This window comes from Myzus persicae, unplaced genomic scaffold, assembly GCF_001856785.1.
Source record: "Myzus persicae strain clone G006 unplaced genomic scaffold, MPER_G0061.0, whole genome shotgun sequence".
Classification (NCBI taxonomy): Eukaryota; Metazoa; Arthropoda; class Insecta; order Hemiptera; family Aphididae; genus Myzus; species Myzus persicae.
Genome location: NW_019100669.1, coordinates 13092 through 29035, shown reverse-complemented (window position 1 = coordinate 29035; position 15944 = coordinate 13092). Strand labels below are relative to the sequence as shown.

The following is a 15944-nucleotide window of genomic DNA, read 5'->3' as shown; positions in this document are numbered from 1 at the left end:
AAAAATATTTAACACCTACTATCATTTATATTATATACAAGTTACATGTATTTAATTTTCATGGTTTTTAATTAACACAGCTACTATAGTTTTAAAGCGTGGGATTATGCATTAAAAAAACTAGTCAATTTTTTTATATTGGCAAATTTTTAAATATAGTTAACATAAAATATAAAAATGATAAGGTTATATTTTATTTTTATCAATGACCAGACGGACAGTGCCCCAAATATTTGAAAATTGGTTTTCAATATTTGTTTGGATTATTTACGTTTTATTTTTAATTTTAATATTTTATAAAAACTATTAGAATAATGTAAAATGACTGGAATACAATATACGCGTATTTCCAATAACAGTTGGTGGACACGCTGTGATTGACATGTAGCTTTTATGACCTATGTGCGTCATAAAAGAGAATCTTTTTGGAAATTTCGGTGGAAAATGTCCGAGGAATCGATTTTATGGTGTACTCATAAAATTATGTTGACTATAACATATTATAATCACTGATAGAATAAACTTATTAGACAGAGGAGAGTGGTTTTCCTACCTCTGCACTTTGCTACTGAGTCGGGTATACTGTTCAAAGCGACCTGACTCCATGTGGTAGCCCGCAGGTAAGCTTCGTACGAGTTCTGTTCACTGTACTGGTTAACCTTTGCCTTGTGTTAAAAGGCTTTCAAATTCATTTACGAAGCGTCTTGTATAACAACTGGCTGTAGAAAAATAATAACTAGTGCTTATAATTGTATGTCAATATTCAGTACTTTTTTATGCCTAAATCTTATGTATATATATAAATATAATTAAGGCCCAGAATAAATGCGCTAAAGACTACCGACAAATGCTTCAAAAAAGAACCGAACATTAAATGTTCGAGTACATTTTATGTTATAGTATTATAATTATGTTCTTTGTTTTTTAAAACAATTGAAAGTACTTAAAGTAGCCTGAAATTAATCAAAATACTTTGAAAATGGAATTAAATGTGATTTATAATATATTATAACCATGTCATGTCACAACGAGTTGCAAATTACTGTATTTTAAGTTTGAGTGGCTGAACTAAAATGACACAAGAAGACTTGAAATTTAACATTTAAAAAACTATCCATCCTAATTTATAACAAGCTACTACGAAGGGCCATAAATCATGTCTCTTTCTATAAGCTCTGATACGTGTAAACGGATCTATTCAACTATGATGCGTGTAAAAAACTGGTTAAGGATTTCAATGCTTCAAAATCGGTTTAATACACTTTCCATAATATATACTGAAAGTCAACTAACAAAAACTATGGTCAACCATGAAATTGTTGAGAAGTTTTCAAACAAAAACAGAATAATATTCTTAAAATAATACGTACCCTACGCTTATTGATCTACTCTAATAGTTACATTTAGTTATATTGATAACATTTTTTTTATACATTATAAATATTCATATTACTATATTAGTGGTATTTTCTTTAGGTTGTTCATTTCTAGTTTTCAGTCATTTAGACGTAAGTGCAAACAGTATTGAGTAATGAGGATATTACTATTAACTATTGCAACAGAAAAATTAAATGATTTTAGTAAATAAAAGAGGGATTATTAAAACGAGCTTCGGCAGATGCTGAGCTGTAGCTGACATTTTTACTCTTCTATACATATTTTTTTAACACAATAATTACAATAATGGTTTTGAATAAATGTTTACGATGAATCGGTTTAGTTAATTTTTTTTAAGGATTTCAAGACTCGCCTGTTGGCCATCACATTCTAGCTGTTCTGACGCTCGACGAAGGGATTTAGGGACATTGTTATCTTTTCCGTCCATCTGCATTCGACGAGGAGATGTTTGACGGTCAGTGTTGTGCTCCACAGACTGTGCATTAGGTCGGGTTCTAAATGCTCACGAGACAGCTGTGGGCGTATTTGGCATAGACCGGCTTAAGCGCGCAAGGATGACTTTTTTTCTTCCTTTAAATGTTTCTATTTTTTTTTTCCAACTTTCGGTTGACCATTTTATTTTGCTGAGTTTGATTTATTTTTATTCGCTATTCTATTGAATAGATACCGATTTTAATATTATAATAAGCCTCGTGATCTCTTTGTACACGCAATCGGCATGGGCGTGCGCAGACCAATCGCTGCAGTATTTCAAATTGATTTCCATTTGGTTATTAATTGCTGTTTTTTGCCAGTTTTGTCTACTTTTTCATACCTCTCAATCATTATTATTATTATTATTATTATTATTATTATTTGTAATGAATATACTGTTTTTAATAAAGTTTTTAATGAATAATAAAATTCGTTCAGTAATTATTTATGGTTATTTAAACTATATTTACTCATTTAAACTGACAATAATGTTATCGAACTTATGAACCTTTGAAGTATTTATCGAGTACATTTTCGAATGGGAATGTGGAGTTTGCAATTTTAGTTTTATTATTTACAAACGTAAATGTAGATATATGTAGATACGTATCACGACGAATACTACAGTTCAATGATATTGTAGAACACATAATGTACGTCGACATGGTATAATATATTATTCATTCTAAACAGGAAACACATTAAGTTCACCGTACACAACCAAATACTCTGCAAAAGAAATATAAGTAATCATATTTGGGAGTATTGCAATATACTTTAAGTCTGACTAGTTTAACATTACTAAACAGTAAACCCTGCAGACTCCCTGAGTTAGTTTACATAAGTATCATCACCGGAAGCCCCTTTTCTTAAGCCGTATTTCTTTTTCTTACAACAAATTTGCTTATTGTATTCAGATCGTTATTTTTTCAATTTTCAATTATAATAATAATACAAATTACGAAGTTCTAGAAAGTCGATAATATTCTTTGTAGGAGGAGTGTAGTGTATTCATCGTTAATGCAGATTGCAGAGTATGTCACTGAACCTAATGCGTGTGTTAAATTTGAATTCAATGGCACTTCATCGAATACGAAAAACGATTCCTAGTGGAGGCGTATCTATCAGTCTATATTTCTAAAAATATTACCTATAAGAAATGTAGTTTTCTAATGGTACGTTGAACCAATATTTGTCAAAAACAAATTGCACACAGGTATTATTTCAAACAATATCATAATACTAGCTGTAATTAACTTTGTAAGTCAATACCGACGAACCGTGGATAGGTGAGAATAAGTTCGTGGTATAAATAGCTTAAAATTAATCTAAATACTTTGAAAATATAATCAAATGTTATTTATAATTATAATCATATCATATCACAATAAATTGTAACAATGAGACGCGGATTACGGAACCCCAGTCTAATGTTATTTTCATAACCATAGTTTAATAACTTTTTTAAATTATCATTTTATTTTGTTTAAATAATACAGGGGGATTATGAAAATAAATTATACATAATACGCAACAAATTACCACGTTGAATGTATACGTGTACCGGCAGTCGGTATTATAATAATACTGGACTACTTATATTATAATTTAGAAATACATAATGTATACATTTTATAAAATGCTGATTTTTAATACCTACAATTACTCAAAATCCATAACAATTTACAACCGTTGTAAAACAATTATTACGAAAGGTTAAAAAAAAAAAATAATATATATTTAAAATTGATTTTGTTCTTTATAACGAATATTGAAAGCAATATAGATTGAAGTGAATGAAAAACACGTTAAATAAAACAACGTACATCTATAGGTATTTGGAGCGAGAAGAATAATAACACTTTTAAATTTAAAAGTTGTGTACCTATATATAGTTTATATAATTCACGAAAGATTTACAGACAAAATGGGATGATGCCGTGCATAATCAATCACTGAAAACTTTTAAAACTAAGATAAGAACGTCTTTGTCATCAATAAAAGAAAACGGTTTTCTTGGTTGTAATCATCCTCTATATACGGGACTCATTGAGGCTCTTCAACAAGAACAATGTGTCAGCAAAATGAAAATAAAAAAATACAATACTGTCAAATGAAAAATCAATCTAAAAGTTGTAAATAAAAAAGCCGGACAGGACACAAAACTGTGTGTTGGACAATGGTCCAGAGTCGGTCACCCCAGCATAGGATGGACTATTGTGTTATTTATTGTGAATTTGAAAGAAATGATAAATCGTTGCATTCGGTAAATGATTCTGAGTGGATGCCAGACCCCCAGTTTACTGTAATGTGTGCTGGACAGTGGACACTGTAATAAATAATAATATTAGGTTGCTCGTAAGGAAGACATTATACTCGTATAATATGACATTAGTATATATTTTAGAGATGAATATTGCATATTTTAATAATTACTTCCATACAACGATCGAAACGAACCAGATAAAAGTGAATGTACACTCGTTTTACTCGTTTATTTACCACTAAGTTGCACGAGCTTAATATTTATGAAAAATAAGCAATATGTTTATAAATAAACCTTCCGGCGTTAAAAGCATTTAATATTCATAAATAAAATACGAGTCGAAAAGGTTTGAAGTCGAGTAATTCATTCGAGCCTTTATATTTTTTATTTATTTCTATGTTTGTAAATCTACAACTACGATGTTTCGTGTCAGCGCATTAAGTCTAAATAAGTAAATGCAGATATTTCGATTTGACTGGTTTTCAACAATTCAAAAACAAACGAGTAAATATTGAATGCCGAGTACACAATTTGTTCAGCGGTTTTTGAGTTTTAATAAAAATTAAGATCTGTAGTCTAAATATCTGATACCGGCTGCAGATATTACATAATATTTTTGATGTAATGCACTATAATGAATTAAGTACAACCAACAGTTTGTCATTGTAGTCAGTGCCTAATAATTACTCGCAAATAAAAATATTATTGAAATCTGGTCTATATTATTTATCGTATCCTTGAAATGGCATTACTCGAGAATAGTTTAACGTGAACGTATACTATTATTTCCTGTACATAATAGGTGTACATAAGAATAACGGTTATGTGGAAGACGTGCCTCAGGAGAATATTTATCGTTTTTGTGGAGTAGAAGAGAATTTGTAGGCTGTAAGATATCTGATAATAGGCCAAAGAAAGAAGGTTTAAATATTAATACGGTGGTTTCCGCTATTGTCTCAAAGGCGTCGAAATTCGGAAAAGTTTCGCATGATTTATGGGTTATCCCCTGTCAACGAAGCCCTTTTGTAATAAACAAGATGGAAGGTCTAAGAAGGCCAATGGTCATCCATATATGTTTTGGATCAAGATTGATACATTTTTTAGCCAATGATAGTTGTAAAAATTGTTATTAATATTAAAAAAAAAATAATACTTTTGCGTCTTATGAATAATTACGCATAATTCGTATATTTTATAAACAAAGACCACTTATAAGTTATTATACTTGAAAAAAGTTGAAAGAACATATTATTTTTCTAATTGTCAAATGGTGTAGTATATAGCATATTTAATTTATTTTTATTTAAAAGTTGAAGAAATACATAAATTCAATATTTTTGTTTTTAACAAAAAACTTGATACTGATGTGTGACATTTTTTGCATTTTAAAATGGTTATAGTAAATTACATTTCATGTTATGAAATAATTTCTGGATAGTTATTATCCACATTGTATAAAATCACACATTAATATACGATGTCACAAGAACTTTCATGGTTGGCTCCAAGGGTGTGTTTTGTTCACGGAGAGGTAGGGGTGTCATACCCCTATCTATTGCGTTATTTTTGACATATAAAATAATATAAATGATAAAGCAATGAAAGTATATTTACCGCTGTATGACGGTTGTCTCAGAATAGTCAAAAAATCATATCCCCCTTTCAAAAAATCTGATTGGCTCAAAACGTTAGTATACATATTTAAATAATTGTTTATCGTTGTGATATAAGGTGAACTACCTAATAAATGTAACATTAATACATTTATAAAGATAATTAATACAAGTATAGAACAATAACAATTAACAAATATTAAATCTAAATAATTCATAAAGGTAGTTGATTAAATGCATATTATTTAATCTAAGATAATAGTTCATTTAATTATAAATTAATAGCAAATAAGACTAAAAAAATAAGTAATATCTACATAAAAATATTATATAATTATAACTAGATTTTTTTTTAAAGTTAATAAGTTCAATGCCAGAAAAATTCGATATCTCATATCTTATATCTTATCTTTCTTTTGTATTATTGTCTAGTTACATTGTTGTTAAAATTGATTTACCTTTAAGTTAATTACTAAAAATGAGTAAAAATGAGTAAACATTGTGTATTTTTGTTTATGTCAATTGATTTGAATATAGGTACCAAACTACATATTATATACGTTGATCAATTGTATTATATTGATATTGTTTAGATAAAAATAACTATAGATATAATAGTAGATAGCGTGTAGATAAAAATAAAAATTTAACATAATGCAATGATAAAATTTTATTTATCAGTTAATAGTTAAATAAAATATATATAAAATATATAAAACATATATTTTTTTCCAGATGACGCGTAAACAATATTTGATTTTATGATACTTGTAAGATTAAACGTGTGAGATTTTTCAACATTTGAAAAGCTCAAAATGGTTTTATAAATTATATATTTTCAGTGTTTAGGTATCAAGTACGTGTGGTGGATAACATTACGTTCAAATAATTTATGACTCTCTGTCGGGTGATTTGCTAAATGGGGTTCATTGAATTTATCACAACCTCTTCTTAACTTAAAAAATGTGCATTTCACGGTCAAAGATTTCAATAAATATGTTTTTAAAGTGAAATTCATCATAATAAAAATAATTTTAACAGCGATAATAGGATATATATTAAAACTATAGTTTTCAGAATAATTTTTTTTTATACAGATAGAACAAAATTTAAGGTAGGTAAATAAAAATATTGTTGTAGAGGAAAGAGAAAATATAATTTACAGGAAATTTGTCTAAAAGACAATGTCTCATGAAAAAAATAATAAAAAGTAAAGGAAACCAAAATTAAACATTTCACTTTTAGAATGAAATAAGATAATAATCATAAGTATAATAGACCCCAAGGCTATACTCATTGGAACCTTAAAGCAAAGTTTGAATAAATCTGGTATAATAAAATATAATAAAAAGGCCATGTAAAAGTAGGCTTTAGTTATTTATCTCAAATATGTAAATAAAGCTAACTGTTCTCAAATGTCTTATATATATTTTTAAATCCTGCCATTGAGATTAAATATTACAATATATATTCAGTGATAATACTTATTTTGTGTTAATAAATAATATGTATTTATTATTTAGTGTGCATTCAAGAAAAGATCAACCGAGTGTTCTACAAAACATTGAATGTTTTGAAGCAGAAGTTTGAACAAAGTGCAGTCTTCCATCATATTACCTCTACAGATAATTTAACGTTCAAACTTTTTTTTGGCTAATTAAAGGCGGAAGTTCAAAAGAAGAAACTTTCGGTGCCAAAAAAGTGACAAAAGTTTTTTAAGAAACAAAATCAAGTAGTCAAATATATGTACTTTTACTTAGGTACCTAACTTACAAATGGTATAATTTGACTTAAGGTTAAACGATTTGTTTTTGCATCGGAAACAATAAAAATTGATCGTTAAGAGAAAAATTAATACGTAAGTACATTATAATATTATATAATCATAGATATTATGTTATAACGCAATTTAAACAAATGTAAATATGTGTTCTGTGTGTATATAATATTGATTTAAATTATACTAAAAATTATTTTGAGATGAATAATAAAAAATTGGTCTGTAACTTTCGCGGATCATTACAATTTTATTTTACATAATATATTTTTACTTTCTTCATAGTTTTGAAAAGCAGATGAAAACTTCAAAACGTTTCCTCTTTACAGTTATGTAAGATAATGAGTTTACAAATAACTAATAAATAATGACGTAATGGATAAAATGGTATATATATATTTTTTTTAAGATTACGAATAAGGGCAAATGCATATTAGGTATAATACACATTCCCCATATTATATAAAACGGATAAAATATACTTTAATTCATTCAAATTTAGTACAATGCGATTGTGATAATTTAAAACATTTACGAAATAACAATATTAATTCACCTTAAATTGTTTACTATTGTAATAAATTGTTGATTTTTTTAACTTAAAAAACGCAGTGGACCTTTTACATAATAATTGTTTCATATTAAGTTAAATAATAGTACCTAACAAAAATATTTAATACAGACATAGACATCATATTTTATATTTTAGTTTTCAGTTTCCAGTTTATAATTATTCCAATTTGTTAGACATTCAATAAATTGACCGTGATTTGTGATTGAAAAAGTAGTAGGATAAGAAAACCACGGACATCAATAATACCGAAATATTATTTTTTGTAACGGCATAAAAAAAAAAATTACCATCTAAAAAAATCATTAATTTTGAAAAATTACACTTCAGTTCTTAAAGAATGTAACGATAGTAGTTTTATTGAATAGAATTACGGTTTATTTCAATAGATATGTGGTATAGGTACTCAAAACTTACCCGTCTATTAATGGCACTTCTTCAAGAATTCGCCGGACTACTTCAAAAGTTTCTTCTCGATGAGATGAAAAACTACCAGGTGGTTCGGACGAGCTTGGCAGAGCAATCCATATGAGCAACACGACAAAGCCAATTATTACCAATACAATGCCAGCACACGGTCGAACTTGAATTTCATATACAGCTGTAAATAAAAATGACGTACACAATATATTATATTATAACTAAGTAAAAGTTATAATAGTACGATTTGTTGATCGGCTACAATAATTCTTTTATAATACATCACTTTTTTTTTTATCAAACATTTAAATCGTCATATAATAAGTACTTAAATAATAAAAATGACGATTGGCAGAATATTTTTACACCAAAATGTTTTATATTAGATAAGTCTGTTTCAAAAATGTATTTCACTATTTTTGAACGTTGGTAGGAATTGTATAAATCACATTTAATTTTGTTAAAACTTCGAAATCTAAACGAGCCCAGTATGACATTACCTAAAATATTATATATTTCATATAAATTGATATAAATACCCACAGTGACTTTTAATAATATGTGATGATCAATGATAATATATTTAAATTTAATAATTCCTAATAGTTAATAATATTGAATATATTATTAAGACCGGTACCCTTTTCAATATTATTGTTTGAATACCTACATAGCAAAGCTACAACTATTATTATTGTTTTGAGTAATATTGAACAGTGAACTATGTCTTCTTGTATTATACTACTGTTTAAGTTAAAAAATAAGATTAAGTTCAACCCGTTGACGAATTCTGTAAGACAAAATTATATAATATAAGTTATGTGAGGTTCTTCGCCGTTTTCGGTGTTAGCTTTGGTTGAATCTTATCCAATAGAAATAATATTTCAAGTTATTACATGTTAACAGTAATTTGACAAAAAGTAATTATAGACTAATTATTAATTTACAGAGTGGCTGCACAGAGGCATCACATACCTAGGTCTTCAATGTAGCAAAATACGGGTTCTGCAAGCAACGCTAAGAAGTATTAAACTTAGAATATTAAATGAAATCAGGACTAAATCTCCAAAATGTAATTCATTAAAAATAGATGTTAGTTTAAACAACCATAGCACATTATAATTTCTTCTACACGTAAGCGGTTCAATCTGTATTTTAATAGTTTGGTAAACTCATTAAATATATTATGGACCTAAGGCACCTTTAAACGCTAATATACAATGTATAAACGGATCCACGAAATAGTTTCCAGGCCATCGGCCGAGACCTTTTGATTTGGGTTCCACATTATGGGCCCACACTCAATTACTGACCGTACTTACGTGCAATAAATAAATAACTTTAGACGAAATGGATCTAAAAAGCACTAACGCGGTCCATTTAAGGAAATATATAATGTCCTTAATATTTTATTGGGAAAATAGTTCCGGTTTATTAGGAAAATGCAATGAATGGTCAAGGAAATGCTATGCATGTTATATGCTTATATATGCAGCACATGCACACATAATGATACATATACGTATTTATCACACAATGGAGAGATGAAATTTAAAATATTATTTAACACGTTTGAGTCCAAGGCCCAAGCTAAAGAAAAACACCACTATACAAAACATAAGGTATAGACCAACAACGATGAGTTACAAATATGTATAACACATTTTATTTTTATTATATTTGATCTAAAAACCCCGCGTTTATGGACCGTGTTATCAATTCGAATCAAAACAAATGTGAAAAAAATTAGCATTTGATATTATTTTAATTTTAGATTTGAAGTGGATTGTTTGGTGATTTATTAGCTATATTTTTAACGCGATCGACTATATTAACCATTATAATACGATTATATTGATATGTTAAAGTTTACACGTTGCTTGTGCATTGTTATTTCATTTGAAAATAATGTGCAGTTCTGTTCTTAAATTATTCAATGACATCCTAGTTCAACTGACAGTGACAACTCTAGCTGGTATAGTAAAATATTGAAATAATCAATTCGCCGGGGAAATAAAGGAAATGTTGAATAAGAATAATAGTATCAAATCTACAGTTTTAAAAATTTATTACTATGAATAAGGTACTATGGGTTACAAATAAAAAAAAGCCTTAAAAATATTTTGATAAAATACCTAAATAATTAAACTGATCACGTGTTACTTGTAAATTCTGTGCAATAAATGTGTTTATTGTTTTTAACACCTGATAAAGAAAGCTAGAAAATAGCCGATAGGGTTTTATATACGATTTTTAACTATATTGTTACGCATACCCTAAAAGTATGATGTGCTATTATGAATTTTAATATATGAGTAGTTCACAATTCACAATTAATAAACTCACTTATTTTGTAAAATATATAATTTGGCAAACCGTAATACTTAATGTCCACGATAAACTCAATGAATTTTTTTTTTCACGAGTTCTGTTATTCTTAAGATTTTAACTTGAAGTTTATAGAAATAATAATTTTAGAATTTGATAAGTAAGTTAAAAAATAATAACAATTGTAGGTCTTGTCAATCGTACCCATAACATAGATAATTTAGTATAATACATACAATAAAATACTAATACAATTTTTTTTAAAGCTTCACTCACAATATTTATTGTTCAATAGTCTTGATTAATTAAACATAGTGTTTTTTAAACATTAAATAAACACAAAAGGATTTTAAGTTTGTTTCTAGGATTTAGTTGATTAGTTTTTATTTTTATTATTTTTCTTCCTCTTTTTTTTTTTTTGTATTACCGCTGGATTGCGTAGAGAATGATTTAGAACAACTTTGGCTATAAAGTCAACAACCAATATCCCAGTTTATAAAGCTTTAACACCTCGAAACATATTATAACCATCTGAAATTAAAACTTGTTGTTTGGCTTTTTTTATTACTTTTTGAGTTATAATTTTTAATTAAGTCTTATAGGTACCTACAAACAAACCAAAACAATCTAATCCAATATAGATATACATGGTAAATAAATAAAACTTCATCACCATAATAATATATAGAATAATGCAAAGTAAATACAAAAAGTCGATAGGTACAATAAATAATAATGACATAATTTAAGTGACCTGTACAGATTTTCAATTTCGTGTTTCACTCAATTTTAGGTTAAATCAGTGCTAAAATATTTAAACTGTCTCATTTGATCTCTTTATAGATTCAACATATTTTTACACTAATTATACAACATTAAAATATACCATTTTATGAAATTCTGTCAGTTTTCCTATTAAATATACATTACACTGCCCCAAAAATTGTAATTGTTATTTTATATAACTATAAAATAACTTAAGCTATTGTGAGATTGAAACTATTATTTCCGAGCTACACTTTGAGCATAAAATTAATCGGACTTTAGGGTCACAACTCACAATAAACAAACAAGTACCTAAATAAACATTATTCAATAACAAATTATTTTTAATTACATGGTTTATAAATTTGTTTGACAATCGTTCAAATATTTGTGATTAATGCCGACTATTGACCTCAGTTATAATAAATAGGTTTCTGGATTTATCAATGTCATCATATTTATATTTTGTATTACATTTTACAAGTTGTAAGGGTATAACTATACATGTTGTGTTCTAAAATATATGTCGTGGAAACAACCAAGAATTAACCAAAATAAATACCCTAGGTAGAGCATGAATACAAGATTTGAAGCTTTCTCAAGTTTTATAACAATAACATTTCGTTTGAAGTAGGTGTAATGCACATAATATGATTTTAATGCTAAAGAAAAAAAAAATTAAACTTCGTCGAATTTTAAGGTCTATATGTTTTTATAACGCCAGATAAATTACAAGTGCTCGTATCTGCCAATAAAATTTATCGGACAGGTATCATGGTCGGTTATCAAATGATTTGTAATAATTTCCACTTTTGATAACGTTAGTATTTATTCAATGATTTTCTCACGACTAAAATATAATATTTTATCAGACACTGACAAAATATAATTTATTTCACGGTTATTATAAATTATAATTTTAAGAGTGATACCGAATCACAATATTAAAATAGTATAATATTTTATTATAGCGTAAGACACGTACGCGACATAAAAACTTTTTCGTTTAATAGAAAATACATTTATTTGCATATCATAATAAATGGGTTTTGTGTTTTGTGCTTACGAACTTCGACACTCTTAATTTCGTGGCATACACTCAAGAATAACTTTGTAGTTGAGAAAGGTAAGAAACTTATAATACCTATATTATTCGCATTGCATAACAGAAAATACACGTGTTTAAATGTTCAAAGTGTAGACTTATTCAGATTATGAACTTAAAATCTTTTAACATCAAAATTATCTTACTTCTTTGCCGGTCTCTATCCGACGCCACTGAACTTTCGGGAGACTCATACTCTCTGCTGCTGTGAACCTGTCCGTTACATAATCCTTCTCTCCTGACGTTCCCGGAAGTTGATGGCCTGGACGTTTGATGTGCGTCAGGATATCCAGTCTATAAAATAACATTAATAATAATAAATACAAAATGCATCTGTTTGAAGTCTGAACATAAAATATTTAAAAAAAATCACGTAGTAAAAAATGTACACTTGTCAGCTACTATCTATTCTGTAAGTCTTTTAGCCTATACACATATACATAGTGTACTATGTAATATATGAAATATATACGCTTGATGTTTTTTTTATTTATATATAATGCATACATAATCATACACTAATAATGGTAGACGTCTAAAAAGCATTACTTTGTGTACTAGAAAATATCTGATATTGAATGTATAAGCGTATTATATAAATTCGGATTATTCCTGTTAACAGTACACAACCTGCGAATACGTTGAAGGTAGAAAATATAAATATTTAATAACATGCGGTCGGTCAATCTTTTGAAAACGTACACAGAATATAATGCGTAGGTGGGTGCCTACGCAATATATACCTAATACCTATGTACACGACAAAATCTTTGTGAATCTTGAAATTTGTTGGCATCAAAGGCAATAGTGAGAGAGATATATTTTGAATGGAACAGCCTATTTGAATAGTTGACAGAACGTATATATCTTAAGAAAAATGATAAACGACCACGTTTGTGTAGAGGTTCCTACGTGGAGCTAATTAAATTTTCTATCTACATCATACTGTTATGTGCAATTTATACTAAGTTTAGATAGCGATAGACAATATAACACTACAACGCCAATCGATTTCATGGTAATTAATATTTTCCGAAGACGGTCAAGTTGACGAAGAAAATTGACTCGAGTTAGTTAAGTTAAGCGAATGCTAAACTATAAATTATAAGTTAACAGTCGATATAATAAACTTTAAAAGTTTAAAGTTAATATGGTGGAGGAAAAGACTAACTTCACTCAATTAAAAAGAAGTTCGGTTATTTTAACTATGTCCATAGACCAAGTTTATTGTTATAGACGGATAAAACGATAAATGAAACATTCAGGTAAATTTAAATAGAAAGTATCATTACATTTGTATAATAAAAAAAATAGCAAAATAATAATGATATAATAATATAATAAAATATAATATAATATAATATAATATAATAATAATATAATGTAATTTTACTATAATCTTCATTTTATCAATGGTTTATTTATTTTTTGTGATTACAAATTAACTATCAAAATCGACATCCATATTCATACCCATCTTTATTATAATACGTACATATTATATAAGTTTTAACTTTATAAGTTGTTGCCAATACAATTTAATCAGAATTTTTTTCTCGCTATTCTATTGGTAAAATCACACATGATTTAATCATATGGTTTATAAATTTTTTTTTTTGAGTCCAAAAAGTCTATAAATAATTCGTTTTTTTTACAGTTCATTGACAATGTACTCGTGTAATGTATTATAATTAACTGTGTCAAAAGTTTTTTATATTCGCCTTGCCCGATTATAATGTTATTATTTATAAAGCTCATCTGTTACGAGTTCGTCTAAATATTGATTTTTATTGACAACTATATTTTCTATATTATACTCTTATAATACGTCATATCGTATATTATTATACTCATAACGTGTATTCATAAATCATAATATTTGATAATAATTTGATAACAGTGTGTAACACGAGTGTTGTCGGAGATATTTATTTTTGAAATACACGTCTTGTGTATAAAACGTAATATTCAAATATTATTATGTCTTGAACGATATTTACCCCGAAAAAAATTGATCCCTAACCGAGGTGCGTAATAATAATAATAAAAAAAGCAAACAACTATAAATTGCAACTGTTCGCGGCCACTACCTACATCAAACTTCGTCTAAGGTAAACGTCGCCGACACGCATTTATGGCGAGGTATACGTACAGTATGCGCATTGGTTTTAAATTTTAATGACTTTTATTTCCGTTGAGCGTTGGGCGTACATTATTATTGGGTTTAACGCGTTGAGTTTCTTCGTCGTTTATTATTATTATTTTTTTTTTACATTTTTGAATCGAGCTGATTGTATTTCTGAACCCGCAGCGGCGGCGGGCGAGATGTGGGTCTAGGCCGGTTCCCGAAAATATCGCGAAATTCGAACTTCAAACGATACCCCGCGACCGTAAAATACGGTAACCGGAACAGCGAACGTCATTCGGGGGCTGCAGTAACAGCGGTGCGCTGCTTATCTGTCACGGACTTGTGAAAGCGACTTTTGGCGACGTCCCGGCATCGCTAGGAAACCGACGACGATCAGTACCCCACCTACTTACCGCATCACGTTTATTATACTGTTCGTCGTTCCGAATTTGCATTGTACCTACGTTACACTAAAGGCTGCTGACGGTGATCATCTCACTCCGAAACTGTCGGCAGATACCTATACTAGAAAGTAGAAACTCTACGAGCCACACCTCCCCCCCGGTCGCTACACGACCGCTTAGTATGACAACGCTGGTACATATTTTTGCGGTTGACCTTTTTTTTTTATTTTTAAATTTCGTGCCAATGTATAATTTTAGTCGCATTGGAATTCTATAGGTATGGTTTTGATATGAGGTTAGTCGATATTTTACAATGAATGTAATATTGCTTAATAAACCAAAATAAAAAAAAATGTTTTAAGATTTGAGTTCGATTAAAGTGGGCATTGCATGTTAGATTGGATCAATTACCTACATAAACAAATCACTTGATTTTGAAATTCAATGATTAATTAGTTAAAAAATCTTGGGTCACTGTTCGGCGGGTGAGTCGAGGTTTACGGATATGTCAAGGCTGACTAGGTTATGATGGAACCTTTATGTCTTTCGGTTAGGATGTGTTTTCTTAGCTTGATACCAGGAGCCTGGCACACAAGTGACCAACGCATAGGTACAATTATGTATCCATTGGTTAATCTGGTCTGGTGTGTCCTATTTGCAAATGGTTTAGAATGATTTCATAATTTCGTCGAAAC

General features: G+C 28.4%; 1 protein-coding gene across 1 annotated transcript in view; it reads right to left on the bottom strand.

Moving 5' to 3' along the window:
- The window catches only part of LOC111040243 (dipeptidase 1-like), a gene marked incomplete at its 5' end in the record, with an annotated part of 50995 nt that extends 37984 nt beyond the window's left edge, over positions 1-13011 (bottom strand). The window contains 2 exons of the mRNA XM_022324075.1: positions 8517-8700; positions 12864-13011. Coding sequence (XP_022179767.1) covers positions 8517-8700; positions 12864-13011 — 332 coding nt within the window. The remainder of the gene's footprint in view (positions 1-8516; positions 8701-12863) is intronic.
- Positions 13012-15944: the final 2933 nt, after the last annotated feature.